The sequence below is a fragment of the Drosophila sulfurigaster genome, chromosome X (assembly GCF_023558435.1).
Source record: "Drosophila sulfurigaster albostrigata strain 15112-1811.04 chromosome X, ASM2355843v2, whole genome shotgun sequence".
NCBI classification, from domain to species: Eukaryota; Metazoa; Arthropoda; class Insecta; order Diptera; family Drosophilidae; genus Drosophila; species Drosophila sulfurigaster.
Window position 1 is genome coordinate 27814424 of NC_084885.1, and position 15737 is coordinate 27830160.

Below are 15737 nucleotides of genomic sequence, written 5' to 3' on the forward strand. Positions count from 1 at the left end.
CAAATACCGAGCAGCAACAGCAGCAACAACAAATTACATTTTGCCAGCAACCGCAACGCAACGCAACGTAAACGAGTGAAATGGAAATAAAATCGCATAAGCTACGAGGCCAGCAAGGACAACAACAACGCAGTTGTTGTCCAACAGCTGCCACTGTGTAAATGACAACGATAAGAAGGCAGCAGGCAGCAGGCAGCAACAACAATAAGAAGAAGGTGGGAGACAGTTGCAACACCGCATGTTTTCGATGGGTGTTGTGTGTGTGTGCGCACAAATTGTGAAACAGTGCATATCGAATGAGTTTCCGATAGTTATCCGCTTAAAAATCGATTAACCTATTTCCGATAACTACTGCAATGCGCATCCGCATTCACCTCTCCACTCTCCCCACTCTGTCTCTCTCTGCTCTTCTGCCAACTGCCAGTCAAACATGTTAACTGTCCTGATTGTCGCTTCTTCCCCCCTTTTGCATCTGCCTCATCATTGTTTGTGTTGTTGTTGTCACAGCTGTTGCTGCACTTGTGTGTGTGTGTGTGTGTTGTTGTTGTGATAGAAAGTGGCACATCAGTGGTAAAGCGAACTCTGGCCAGCAGCTCAAACATTTTCTGCCTGCTGCTACAACAGCAACAACGACAACTTGTCTGCTTGCGGCTGCTTTGGTTGCTCTTGTTGCTGTTGCTTCTCTTGTTGCTGTTGTTGTTCACGCTGCTGTTGCCTGCGGTGCGCGCTCAACATTTCACATCGTTGTTGTCCTGTTGACACTGCGGTCGATTATCGCACAGATATGACAGATACAATAACATTCACACACACACACACACACGTGCAAATAATGACAGTCAAGATAAAATTGTTGCTTGCACAAATTACACAACAACATTTTAATCTCTCTCTGTTTCACTTAATTGCTGCTGCTTGAAAGTAACAAAATTTGTTTAGCATTTCATTTTCTAATATACAAATGGAGAGCAAGACTTAATATTAAACATTTTCAATAAAGAAACAAATAAAAAGATCTATAGATAGATACAAATATATTGCAATAAATGAATATTAAATCATTTATGATTTAATAAAGAATATTCAATCATAAATCAATTAAAAAAGCAAGTTTAAACAATATAGAAAAATAACTTTTTTGTTCTCTACGATAATCAGCATTTCATTTATATTGGTTTTCCTTTTTTTCATAGTTCTAAATTTATTTCAAATAATAAAAATAATCTGCATTGAAAAATCTAGCTTTATTCACATAAGTTAGTAATAAATAAGCAATTTTTTTTTAAACTATTAAGTGAAGAACCTGCACAACTTACTAAGTCTAAGCGATAAATGCTTTAATTCTTCATAGTGAGTATTTGAAAGCGACCCTCAAAAGTAGGCAACACTTTTTTCACTCTCGCCTTGCTTCGCTATTTTAAGCACTTTGACTTAACCATAGCAATTTCCATTTGGCATTCTGGTTAATTAACACACACACACACATACACATGTGCGCGCATTATCGCACTTTCATTTACAACACACACGCATTTTTTTGCATCTGTTTCCTTGCTTCTGCTCTTGCTCCATACAATTTCTTTTGCCCACATAAGTAGGCAACAGTTTTTGTGCCTGGCAGCTTTTTCATCAATTTCAAGTTCGGCCGAAATTTTGTGGGCGTTGGCACAGTTGAACAACAAAATGCAAATCAAATTAAAGGCATGGCCCCTTCCTAACACACACACACACACGCACACGTATAGAAGTTGCAAACAAACAACAACAACAACAACAACAAGAAGCAAACGAAAACGTGTGTGTTTGTCTCCTCGTTCGTTGCAGACGGGCGGAACTCATGTGTTTGCGCTTCTTAATTAACTGACAATGCTCCTGCGTGTATGCGAGTGTGTGTGTATATGTGTGTGTGTGGTTTTGTTTGTATATTTTTTAATGTCTAGCAGAGAGAACGAGATAGAGAGAGCGAGAGAGAGCGAGAGAGTTAGCTGTTGCAGCTGTAGCGCATGGCTGGTCTCACCCGCAAGTGTTTGCTAATTTTATTAAACCCTCTTGCGCTTAATTAATAGAAAATTATTGTGCAAACAGACGTCGAACACACACACACACACACAAGGATGGCATGGGGATTTAGCTCTGACGGCAGCTGCAAAAATATTAGCCACTATTAAAAGCTAAAATGCCGCATGGCGCCATTCGTTGTTCGTTGTTCGTTGTTGTTCGCTGGCTTCATCACCTGCTGCTGCTGTTGCTTGTCTTAACCCCGCAGCTTTAAAACTATTCAACCATAAAACGACCCAGGCACACACACACACACACACGTAGAGAAGGGGAAGCGAGATTCGAAGCGTAAATTCATTTACCGCAAGAGCCGAGAGTGGAAAGTGGAAAGCAGCCGCCGCCAGCGAAGCCAACAACACAAAAAGCTTTTTACACAAATGAGTTTATGTGCAGGCAACGATGAACGTTGCTGTCTCTCTCTCTCTCTCTCTCTCTATCACACACACACATGTCTTTTGCGAGGGCAGCCACAAAAATTAATACATTATTTTTAAAAGATAAATTTCAAGCTGCCTTTCTCTTCGTCTCTTTGCTTTATCTATTGCCTGCGCTGGCAAACAATTAAATCAGTGAAATCCACACGCAGCTTTTGGCCTCACATACACTCACACACACACACACACACAGAGAGAGAGAGAGAGAGAGAAAGACAGCGTCTGTGTTGTCTCCCCCACAAAATGTTCACAACTTTTCAACTTAAATTCATTTTGTGCGCCAAAGCGCTAAAGGAAAGTGCCGCCAGTCCGCTTCCCTCAAAGCGCAGAAGGGGGGAGTTATATGGAGAGAGAGAGAGAGATAGAGGGGGAGGGGGAGGGGGGGGTAGACTATGGTTATGCCAGCAGCCAAGTGGCATCACATATTTTTCTCGTGGTTTGTTGTAAATTTGTTTTCGTTCACTTGCAACGTTGTGACACCGCAGCAAACCGAAAGCTGAGCTGCGAGAAGACGAAGACGCAGAAGACGGCGGGGGAAAAGCTACCGAAAACATTCAGGAAGCCGCAACTTTTAGCTGCTCCCCCCCGCTTCCACTCTCCCTTTCTCCTCTCGTTGTTGTTGTTGTTGTAAATCAGTGGCTGTGACTCGGCGAGGCAGCAGCTGCTTCAGCTTCAGCTTCAGCTTCAACATTCAGCTACTGCTGCCTGCTAAAAGCGTAGATAATAAATTAAACGCAGCACGCTTCAAGTCAAATGGCGACCCTGCATTTCCCCCTTTCCCCCTCTTTCCTCTTCATCATCCCCCCTCAAAATGGGTAAGCATCTCTTCACGATGCTTTGAAGGTCTCTTTTTTGGCATGCGGACAGCAGAGGACGCAGGTATAAAGCTCTCTCTCTCTCTCTCTCTCTCTCTGTCTCTGTCTCTGCGCTCTCACTGATAACATTAGATTGTCATGTGAGAAAAGCGGGCGTGGCAAAGGGGGTAAAGGGAAAAGAAACGACATGAGTTACGCGAAATTCACGTGCTCTCAAAACTTGTAATTGAAATTGAAATTAAAACTTGCATTTAACTTTAACTACTTTGTGTTTTGGCATTTGAAAATAGTTAAGTTATTTCTTTGCTATATAATTAGACGAGTTTCAACTCTTAACAAAAACTTTCGCATAAATATTGTAATTAGAAATTGTTAACAATCACAAAAAACTTGCTGCGCAAAAATTGATGGAAAAAACGTGTATTCAATACATTTTTAATGTGTTCGCAAAATCTTATTAATATACCACAAAAATACTAAATATATACCAAATGATATATTTGGTTTATTGCTATACCGAATATACCGAAATATACTTTATAAATAATGCAGTATTATTATTAAAATATACCAAATCAATATACCGCAAAATACTAAAATATACCAAAGACTGTGTTTTTTGGTATATTGATATATGATGATATATTAATATACTGTTGTATCGAATATAACGAAATATACTGTATAAACAATGCGGTATTATTCTTAAAATATACCAAATTAAAATACTGAAAAATACTAAAATATGCCAAAGACTGTGTGTTTGGTATATTGATAAATGAATATTACAAATATACCATATGATAGAGAATATACCAAATTAATATACCACAAAATACTAAAATATACCAATATAAACTATATATTGATGTATACGTATTATAAATATACCATATGAGAGAGTGCAAAATATACCAGATTCTCAGTCTCCACATAATTCAACAATCACCATGAAATACACTTTTAATCTATGAGCTGACTTTCGTAATTGTATTTCCATTTAATAATATCCTACGCAAGTCCTAAGCTGACTCAACTTATTTAGCTTAGCTATTTATATCGAAGCTGCTGTAAATAAAGTTTTCTTGTCTGTTGTCTTCACACTTTTCGCTGGGCAAAAGGAAAATCATTTAGTTGAGAAAGCATCAATAGATTTTCGTAGCAGTTTTTTCTTGGAATTTCGCATCAGTTGGCAGCTCGAGCCACGCCCACAAGCCAGCTGGCAGCGCAGACTTTAACAGACAAAGAAAAGAAACAACAACAACAACAACAATTTGTGACGCACAAGAGTAAGAAGAAGAAGAAGAAGAAGAAGCGGGGGATACGCATAAATTAAATGCGTGTGCGGCAAATTTATCAAGCAAGTTGGCAGCTCCACTGCGAGGAGCGTGTGAGAGAAACCGTTCAAAGTGTCCGAGCAGCAGCAGCAACACAAAAGTTGTGCTTCAATGTTTCACTAGATAAAATGCCGAGCACAAGGTGAAGGTGCGGAAAGAGAGCGGGGGTGAAGAGAAGAGAGGGGGAAGGCAGAGGCAGCACGTCAACCCTTTTGTTTCAAATTAAAATTTACATATTTTAATGTGCAAAGTTTTGTCGAGCGCAGAGCCAAACAACAACAACAACAGCAACAAATTTTGCAATGCGACAGCCAAGGGGGATGAGTGGAGGGAAGGGGGGCGAGGGAGAGGGAGAGGGGACACCGAGAGCGAGACAAAGTTGCTCCGCTTGGCAAAAGGTTGGCAGTAAAAAATCAAATTGACCTGTAAATATAATTTAAAAGGTGGCAGCAAAAAACAGCCACAGCAGCAGCAACAACAATGCGAAACGTGTTTAATTATCAAGTTGTAAACAACAACAACAACAGTTGAAGGACAGCAAGGACAATCACACACACACACACACAGAAAGAGAGAGACAGCAAAAAAAACACTTGCTGTGTGTTGCCGCATTCAATTTAAGCGAATCATTTTGTGCGCTGTCGCCATTTTTGTTTACGCTTCGTCTCGCTCCCTCTCACCTCTCATCTCTCCCTCTCACACACACTAATTCAGAAGTCGCTGGCGTTCACAGAATTTTGTTAATTTGCCATTGTCAGCTAATGAGAGAAGGCTTTCCACATAGTTTTCCACACCTTCCTCTCTCCTCCTCCGCTTTTGTGGCAGCTGCAGCACGTGGCATTCAACATTTTGCTGTTGCTGTTTGCTGTTGCTGCTGCTGCTGCTTCAGTTAGATTATTTACCAAAAAGTTTAAAGTAAGCAAAAAGCGTTGCCCCTGAAATTGAGACTCATTCACTTACACTCAGAGAGTGCCAATAAAAAGAGATAGCTAGCTACTTAGCTTACACTTTCACACACACACACACACACAATTATCAGGTTGAAGCTTCACATTTAAATGACTTTTCACTTAATGCTAAGCAGCAACACATTTACTTCATTCAACCATTGTTATTCATGTTAAAATTTTAATAAAATAACTACTAATAAATGAGTTCAAGAAATTTGTGAAATTTGTTTCTTTTTTTCTTCAATTCTTTCACCTTGTAACTTTTTCTTTTATTATGTAGCTATCGTCTCTTTATACTTTGTATAAAGTATGAGTATTTTTATTTATTTTTTTTTTATGAGTATTCTTTTAATCTTCATGTTGCTTCTCAATAAATTTTGGTTCTACTATCTCCTTGTTTTCATTCCTCCAATAACTTCTTTAACATTTTCTCGCTTATTTGATCCTTGAACATAATTTTTATCTTTGTCACAAACTACATAAATTATTTGATTTAACCACGCTTTATTTAACTTATTTTTACGATTATTTTCAAGCTGCTTTCTAAACTTATCTATCAGTTGCTCTGGCAGCTTTTCTAAGAACTTCTCGTTTATCTTCTCTAGCAGTTTTTCTAGGAACTTTTCTTCTAGCTTCTTGATGAGCTTCTGTTGGCATTTCTCTAAAATCTTTCATTTTTATATGAACTTCTCTTTAAACTTTTGTAATCACTTCTTTAAAAGCTTTCCTAGCAACATTTTCTTTAGGTTCTCTATAAGTTTTTTCAATGAACTATATATATTAATGAACTCTTCTTTAAGCTTCTCTATAAGTTCTGTCAATTAACTTCTCTTTAAGGCTTTTCTAAACATTTCTTCATCGGCTGACCTAAGTATTTCTCTTTCAGCTTTGTTGAGAACTTCTCTTAAGCTTCTCTATAAGGTTTTCAATGAACTCCTCTTTAAACTTCTCTTGCAACCTTTCTTTCAGCTTTTCTAATCAATTCTTTATCTTCCTTAAGACCTTCTCTGTCAGCTTCTCTAACAACTTCTCTGTCAGCTGCTCTAAACTGCTTTAGTTTCAACTCCTCGTCTCTTAAAGCTTCGTTTTGTGACTGTGAATTTCAAAGTGATTTGCTAATTTCTCGAAGGCTGCAGAGTTTCTTCCCCCTCTCTGAGGATTGGATGGCTGCAGTTCGTCCGTCTGTCTGTCCGTCTGTCCGTCCGTCCGTTCGTCTGACTGTTGTGGTTTCTAATTGCTTGTCAATTGTGCAGATGGCTGACCAACAGTTGCCTCATTCATTTGGGCAAATGAACAGTTGCCACTGGAGCGTGTGTCAAGACGAAGAGAGGAGTTAGATGAAGGGGAAGGGGGGAAGGTAGAGGGGCGACAGTTAGCAGGGTTGTATTGTTGTGTTTGCAAAGTTTCTTTACATGCACGCATGTGTGTGTGTGTGTATGTGTGTGTGCAAAGTAACACCATTTAACGCTAATGTAAAGCAAACACTTTGATGTATTTGCCTTGTTGTGCCAGCGAGTGTGTGTGTGTGTGTGTGTGTGTGTGTGTGTGTGTGTGTGTGTGTTCACACACATACATCTATACCCGCAAGTAAAGTCTAAAGTATATTTAGCAGCATTTCCTTATATGCGCCTAGGAGGTGTAAATGTGTGTGTGTGTGTGTGTGTTACGATATTTGCACTTGTATGTGTATTTTTCATTAACTGTGTTTGGCGTTATGACAACGTCGCGTTGTCCGCCGCCCCCCTCAGCCTCAGTCTCCGCTTTACGCTTCAGTGTGGCCATTACATTCAGCATGTCCATAATGTTCCCCCTCCCTTTACCCACAGCCTCTTCTTTCCCCCGTCAACGTCAACGTGTTGTGTGTGCTTACCTGCAAAGTATGCCAACATGGCGGTTAGGACGACGGATATGAATATTAAGGCGATGCTCAAGCATTTCCAGGAACATCGGTGTTGACAGCGTTTATCTATGTGAAACCTGCAAAGAAAAGAAACAGAGACACCATCAGTAAACGTAAAGAGAGAGAGAGAGATAGATAGAGAGAGGAGGAGACGCAGCTCGTGTTAAGTAAATTTTGCAATGCATTTGTAATTAACAACTGGCAAACAGAAACTGTCCTTAATAGAAAGCAGCAACAGCAGCAGAAAGAAACAGGAAATGGTGTGGAATTGAAGAGTGAGAAGAGAAAGAGAGAGAGAGAGAGTGGGAGAGGAAGAGGAAGAGGTAGCTGCTGGCGAGTTAGAGACAAAAAGAGAATGTTGAATGTTGGCTGAACAAGTCGCATTAAAAGTCAAGTTGCAGTGACCATTTTGCATGCAGCTTCTCTATTTAGTGTATCATATGATAGAATATAAGGCTTTTTCACACTCGTTACTTTTTTCCTATAAACAAAGTTCGCTACTACTCGCTATTTTCTTAGGCACCAGCTCTTATTTGATTGCTTCCTCTGCATACTCGTTACTTTTACTCGTTAAATTGATGCACTCGTTCCTTTGTAGATATGTGAAACACTCTTCATGTCGTCTTATGTCCTCTTTTGGATTCGTTACTCGCTGCTTGGTACATTTGTTAATTTCACTCGCTACTCATCGGCAGTAATAATTCCTAGTTATGTTTGAAGCATTCGTTACTTTGTTGTTTCTCTCAAGTACTCGTTGCATTGAAGCACTCGTTGCTTTGTTAAGTTCTGTATCACCTTTTATTTTAATTCACTTTATTTGGTACATTCGCTGATTTCACTCGGTACTTCTCGACAGCATTCATTCCAAGCAATGTTTGCACCACTCGCTACTTTTAGTTACTCGTTACTATATTTTATTCGCTTATATTCTATATAGACTTAATATTTTCGTATTCAGCTTGCTTCACCTTTATTACTTCTTTTCACATGTTACTTCCTAACGATTCAACTCGTTACTCGTTACTCGTCACTTCTGTTAAACGAATCTCTTTTATCCTTATCTCTCGTTGCAACTAACTCCAAGTTATTAATTACTTAACAATCAATTTTAAAGATTTTTACGCACTCGTTACTCTGCAATTATTTGCAGCTTAACACTCGCTATTCGCCACTCGAATTCACAGACTTAAAGCAGGTATTTAAATGCGTCACATCTCCGAGCTAAGAGCTCACAGGCATATGACAGAGCAACCACAAGGCAGGCAGAGAGTGAGAGATGCGCATGGGATGAAGCGAGAGGGGGGATTTAGTCGCTTGACATATCACAAGGACCGCAAAAACCAACAAAAGACACACACACACACATTGCGTGTATGTAGAGGCAGAGCGAGTGAAGGAGAAAGAGAGCGAGACCAATGAGTTTGTCAACTGTCAACTTTTTTAATAAAGCAACGCAACGCAAAATGATACACAACTTACTGCGAGAGAGAGGAGGAGGATGAAAAGGGGAGTAGGCTGCATACACACACACACACATACGCACACACATGGGTGTTAATCACACGAGCAGCTAGCGAAAAGCAAAGCCAACTCTAGCCTTCCTCCATCTCTGCAGCTGCTTTAGGCCAAGGCAAAGCAAAGCAAAGCAAAGCAAGGCAGTTCGTTTCCGAGTTTCCTCTGTCCTTAATTGCATAAAAGTTGTAGAAAAGATTCTGTTTACCAAGCGAATAAGAAGGAACGAGACGGAGATGGAGAGAGAGAGAGAGGGAGAAAAAACTCTCTATGTAAGCCATAAAGAACCATCCTCATATGCTGTGCAAATTGGAAAACTAATGAACCTACTTGACCCGAGATAGTTACACACATGGCATAAAAGTCTCGCTTCTCGCTCTCACTCACTCTCTCTCTCTCTCTCTCTCTCTCTTTCTCTTGCTTATTTCCTTAGCTGCTGCTACAATATTGAAAAACTTGTCAAGCCAGCGACTAAATGAGCTCGGTTATTAGCCTATTTAAGGCAGGAAGCTCGCTTAGCGACAAAATTGTGCAGCTGTCATTTGAATGGCAAAACCTAAAATAGCCCCACTTCATCACTGTGAAAAGCTCAATGCAACGAAATTAGATGGTAAAGCAATATTAGAATGCGAAGGAACGACTTTAAATGACGTTCAATGAAATCAAATTCATAATAGATAGTGAAGAGAAAAGTTTTGATGAAAACTAGTTGAGAAATTCTCTCAAGTTGTGACATATTCAAGTGATGAAGACCAGCCAAAAGAGTAGAATAAGCATTTAGAGAAGTTCACAAATACAGAGAAGCAAAATGAGGAATTAAGTGCGGAAAATTCTACTAGTAATTTTAAGTATACAACGACAAGTTCAAAGGCGACAGGGAATGTTATAAACAATCGATAGCCAATTTAAATTAGAAAGGGAAGTGAGAGCAGCTTAATGAGAAGTGAAAACAAGTTAGAAAGCTACAGTCGAGTGTATTCAGGACTCATAAATACTATAGTTATAATTGTATACAGCAAAATTCGCAGCTCTAGATTTAAAATTACGCTTGGTATTCGATTTTCTTGATTTGCGGAGGCGGAAGGGGGGCGTGGCAAAATTTTGAAACAAACTTGATCTGCGTGCAAACATAACAAATGCTGTCGAAAAAAAAATTAGAGCTCTATCTCTTATAGTCTCTGAGATCCAGTGTTTCATACGGACGGACGGACAGACGGACATGGCTAGATCGTCTCGGCTGTTGATGCTGATAAAGAATATATACACTTTATAGGGTCGGAGATGCCTCGTTCTACCTGTTACATACATTTCCAGTCGGCACAAAGTTATAATACCCTTCTACTCTATGAGTAGCGGATATAAAAAGTGGGATAAGCATTTAGAGAAGCTCAGAAATTTAGAGAAGCTAAATGAGGAGTTAAATGCGGAAAATTCTACTAGTAATTTTAAATACACAACGTCAAGTTCAAAGAGTTTCAAGGTAGACAAGAAATCGACAAGGAATGTTATAAACAATCGATTGACATGCTAAATTAGAGAAGTAAAAGGGAAATTAAAAGTAAAAAAAAGAATGCCACATCTTCAGTGAACAAAATAAATGAGAGGCAAAGTTAAATGTGCGTTACCAGAAGTAAAGTGGTGGAAGAAGTGGCTTTAACTAAAAAAAAGCGAGAAGTTGCAACAGTGAAAAGGGACTTAAATGGCTGCTTCGACTGACCCTGAGATGAGGACTTGTTAAATCGCCGAGTGACCCACATTGATGTGATGTGAAAGGGAGGAAAGGGGAAAGAGGAAGGGAGGAAGAACTTACCTGGATGGTGAATATGGCGAATAATGCGGTGCATGCGCTGAGTGCGAATTACGCAATGGGAATCCAGGCATGACCAATGGCTGTGAGCCGCTTATCTGGCAATGCGGACCCGGTCCGCCGCTGCCCGGTGGTCCACCGACCGACACTTGGGGTCCTCCAACTCCAACTCCACCGACGCCTTGACCCCCAACGCCGCCAGGCATTGTGCCAGCGCCCATTGGCATCCCAACGCCGACGCCGACGCCGCCGCGATCGATGCCGCCATGGCCGATTGTGTTGCTGCCAGTTGACATACTTTGTGGCATCTGTTGTTGGTGGCCGCCCAATCTGTAAAGGACAATAAAAAGAAGGAGAGAGAAATGCCATGAGAACGATGCTTGTAATACGGAAATTAAAACATGTTCAACGATTTTTTCGCTTTTTTTCGTTATATATATTTTTCGCATTTTTTACAATATTTAAATCTTTTCTATCTATATGCATATTTGGTTCTTTTTTTTTTTTTTTTTTTTTTTGAGGTGCACTTTACACAAAAAGCCATTGTTATTGTTATTGTGTTGTGTTGTGTTGTGTGTGTCTCTCTCTCTCTCTGTCTCTCTTTTGGTAGTTGTTGCTGTTATTGTTATTATTATTTTTAACGGTTAAGTGATGCGGAAATTTTAAATTAAAAAACATAAATCAATGCACATGTGTCTGTGTGTGTGTGTGTGTCCATTGTTTCATTATCGTTGGCCAGCAGCCGACTGCGATGCTGTTTGTATTTTATTATCGCTCAACATTAAGCGGAAATGCAGCTACAGGCAGCGACGTCGACTGCGACTGCAACTGCGACTGCGACGTCAGCAGCATTCGATAACGACTTGCAGTTGTTGTTGTTATTTTTATTGCTGCCTCTGCAGTTGCCCATTTAAATATGCAACACATTTTTGTGCTCAGCTGCTCGCTCTTGTTGTTTTTCACGCTCCGCCCGCAAGTATGCAACAATTTTTTGTGTTGTGTTGCACTCACTTGCTGCGATTCACAAGACAAAAGCGTAAAATTACCACACACACACACACACACACACACACACGCATGTTGTTTGATGACTTGCCAACCAGCTGCTACAACATGCTGTGGTATATACGCTATTACTTACACACACACACACACACACACACATACGTTGGCGCTTCTTTTGCCGAAGCATTTTGTTAAGAGCGGCGCGCACAAAAGTATGCAATTAAAAATGCTGCCAGCGAAATTGTTGAAATTGCTGATTTGCAAAAGTATTTTTTCATATCATCGAAAGCCAGCAAAAGGTGCTTTTAGTTTAAATCCAAGTAAAAGGCTTCAATTTAAGTATTTCTTCTCTATAACGATTGACGGTGTTTTATGTTAAGTTGAAGGCTTGAATTTAAGTATTTCTCTTATATTAATATTGACTTTATTTAACGTTAAGCTGAAGGCTTGAAATTAACTATTTGCTTTGTATATTAATTGACGTTATTTAGTGTTAAGTTGAAGGCTTAAATTTAGGTATTTATTCTCAATACAAATTGACGTTATTCAAGGTTAAGTTGAAGCCTTAAAGTTAAGTATTTATTCTTTAACGATTGTTAAGTTGAATACTTAAATTTATATGTTTGTTTTGTGTATCAATTGACGTGATTTAATGTTAAGTTGAAGGCTTCAAATGAACTAATTCTTTTCTATAGTTAGTTTAATTTTCCTTTACTATACCTGTGTTGTTAAAGAACTAATTAATTTTTACAGGTTCTTTACCTAATCAAATAAAAATCGAAACAAAAATTCTTCTTTACTTTAAAGTTTTCCACTTACTTTCGACTCAACACAATAAATCGCTAGAATTGCTCTGAAAATTGTATTTGTATAATCGATCGAAAGCTAAGCTCTACAGTTCATAAATTTTGGCCTTTAATGCTTGTTTGGCTTTAAGGCCAAAACTGACAAAATTTGCTACGTAAGGGCGTTTCTTTCATTTTCCTTCTCTGTCTGCTTTTTTTTTTTTTGTTGGTAGTTGCGCGTGGGAGTTTGTGACATTTTTATGTGTCGCTGCAAATTGCAAAGTATGCAATGCTCTTATTTATTTATAACTATAACTTTAATGGTTTGTGCGCGCTCCATTGTCAAGAGTCTTTCTCTTTCGCTCTGCTCTTGTTAGAGCAGCAGCATCAGCATCAGCTCATCATCATGGCTGGCTGGCAGCGAGTTTGTTCGTTTTTCGAGTGCATTTGACATATCACATTTGGTTCGCTCTTGTCAAATTTTTGTGTGTGCTTTGGACGCCATTTTGGCTTTGTTATTTATGGCCATGTCAAGCGGTCGCCAGCTGGTCAAGAGAGAGCTCCCTCAAATCCCAAAGCCCCGCAAAACGCAACCCACTTGGTCATCAGCGGTGGCCTGCATTTGACATGCGGTTGCGTGCGGGCCAAAAACTTTTTGGTCTGTTGTATTTCTAAATTCTTCACTCTTCATGCTCCTCTTCATCCTTCTTCTTTTTTTTGGCCATTGGCAATTGGTAAACCGGAAAACGGGTCGACAAAATGTTGATTGGCGCCCTCAAAAATCTGTTTCGACTAACCCCGACACACAGAGAGAGAGAAAAAAGAATCAACCATAATAACAAGCAGCCTAAACCAATGCACAATTCTCTCCTTCCCTCTGCTTGCATTCTTCTTCACTTGCTGTTGACCCCAAAAAACAAATCCGAAATTTGCAAATCAACCCAAATATCAAGCTGCAAATTTACGAGTACGTTGCGTTGAGTTGCCAGCGGCTAAAGCAACCAGATCAGCGTAATTTATAACGCAGACAGAGACACACATGCCCCCAAAAGTATGCAATGAAACAATGAGTGAAAGCGCTGAAGAGAAAGAGATAGAGAGAGGGAGAGGGAGAGGGAGAGAGAGAGGAGACAAAATGAGTGCGAAAGCCGCTTACAACAAAATCAACGACAACAGCAGGCGGCCTAGACCCGACTTCCCCCGTCCCTCGTTCCCTCTCCTCACGCCACGCCATGCACAAGATAAATGTGCCTCTGTATGTATGTGTGTGTGTGTGTGTGTGTGTGAGGCAGCTTAGCAAACGCTAAGCCAGCCAGCGAACAGCGCAAGCTGTGCCTGTGATTTATTAGCAACAATAATAGAATTAAACAATTTAAATTAAGTTGTAGCCAAAAACCATAAACAGTCTGCCAAGCGGACGAAGCGAGACGGCGACGACGACGGCGGCACCTCTGTGCCACAGTGCCACTGTGTGTGGCATGCCACAGTAAGAAGGGGCCACAACACAACACAACTTCACACGCAACGGGGCGTACCACAAAAACAGTTTTGTTACAGCTGAAATTGCAGTGTATCGTGACCAGAGAGTCGCACTTTGGCCACTTGACAATTCTACAATTTCGGCATAACATTCATCGATGTGGCCAAGAGATTGAGCAAAAGAATTCCAAAGAAATTGAAGGGCAACCAAAACGAATATTAATCGAAATAATACTAAAAGGACGTCAATGAATTTGGCATAAATTGAAAGATATCGAAACACATTACCAGAGTAATGAGTACGTGTTGCATATAAAAAAAAAGTATGCTCAGATATTTATATATTTCTATATATAAAGCTTGTATTATTCGTATAGTAATCATAGCTTTGTTTCCTTTTAAATTTGATAATTAAAAATCAGATTTAAGTGCGATAAAATAAATGCTTCTTTCAGGACATTGGAAGCTTTCAAAAGCAAAGTCTTGAAATCTACAAATATTTAGCAAACTAATGATTTTATGATTTAAATGGTTTTAACAGTTGTCTCACATTATAGATAGAACAATTAATTCTACGATTTGTTATACTCTTCAAATGAGAAATTAAATTTTCGAATGCGTTTGAATGCTGAATCCCTCAGAGTGAGTTATTTTGTATTTTGGTATATTTTGTACTCTGTAGTATATTTTCAATATAGTTTTATATCGATATACCAAATATAACATTCGGTATATAGGTATATTTTGGTATATTTTGTACTATGTGTACTATGTGGTATATTTTTAGAGTAACTTTACATCGATATACCAAATTTAGTATGTGGTGAATTTTAGTATTTTTGATATATATATTGCTATTTGGGTACTTTTGGTATATTTCGTACTATATGGTATATTTTCGATGTAGTTTACATCGATATACCAAATATAATATTCATTATATATGTATATTTTGGTATATCTTGTGCTGTGTGGTATATTTTTAATGTATTTTGCGTATATATATTGGTATATGCGTCTTTTTCAGTATATTTTGTACTCAATAGCAAATATAACATTCGGTATACAGGTATATTTTGGTATATTTTGCACTATATGCTATACTCTTAATGTAGTTTTACATCAATAAACCAAATATAGTATGTGGTGCATTTTAGTATTTTTCATATATATTGGTATTTGGGTACTTTCGGTATATTTCGTACGATATGGTATATTTTTAATGTAGTTTTATATCAATATACCAAATATAGTATGTGGTACATTTTAATATTTTTGATACATGTTTGTGTCTGGATATTTTTCAATATATTTTGTACTTTATAGTATATTATGAATGTAGTTTTAGTATATTGTTGGTATATTAATTTAGTGTGCTTAAGCATTCGATGGTAGCTTTCCTACAATTTTTATTTTTTTTATTCATTTTTTGGGCTTCCTTTAAAATATATTTTTCATTTTATGCTTGTGTGAAGTAAACTTGAGCTTTGAGAGCATTGAGAGTTCGTTGCTGTTTGGCAAAGCAGGCAACGATGGATTCACTTGAGTAGCGCCAAGAGTGAGATAGAGAAATATAGAGAATGAGAGAGATAGAGAGGGGGGAGTTGGAGAGTTTGGGGCACATGTGTGCAATAGTATCGCGTCGCCCTGGGGGC

General features: G+C 38.8%; 1 protein-coding gene across 7 annotated transcripts in view; it reads right to left on the reverse strand.

Annotated features, from left to right (window-relative positions):
- The window catches only part of LOC133849395 (teneurin-a), a 348228-nt gene that overhangs the window by 71162 nt on the left and 261329 nt on the right, over positions 1-15737 (reverse strand). For all 7 annotated transcript variants that reach the window (XM_062285443.1, XM_062285444.1, XM_062285445.1 and 4 more), the window contains 2 exons: positions 10817-11143; positions 7465-7571 (listed from right to left, as the gene is read on the reverse strand). In XM_062285443.1, coding sequence (XP_062141427.1) covers positions 7465-7571; positions 10817-11143 — 434 coding nt within the window. The remainder of the gene's footprint in view (positions 1-7464; positions 7572-10816; positions 11144-15737) is intronic.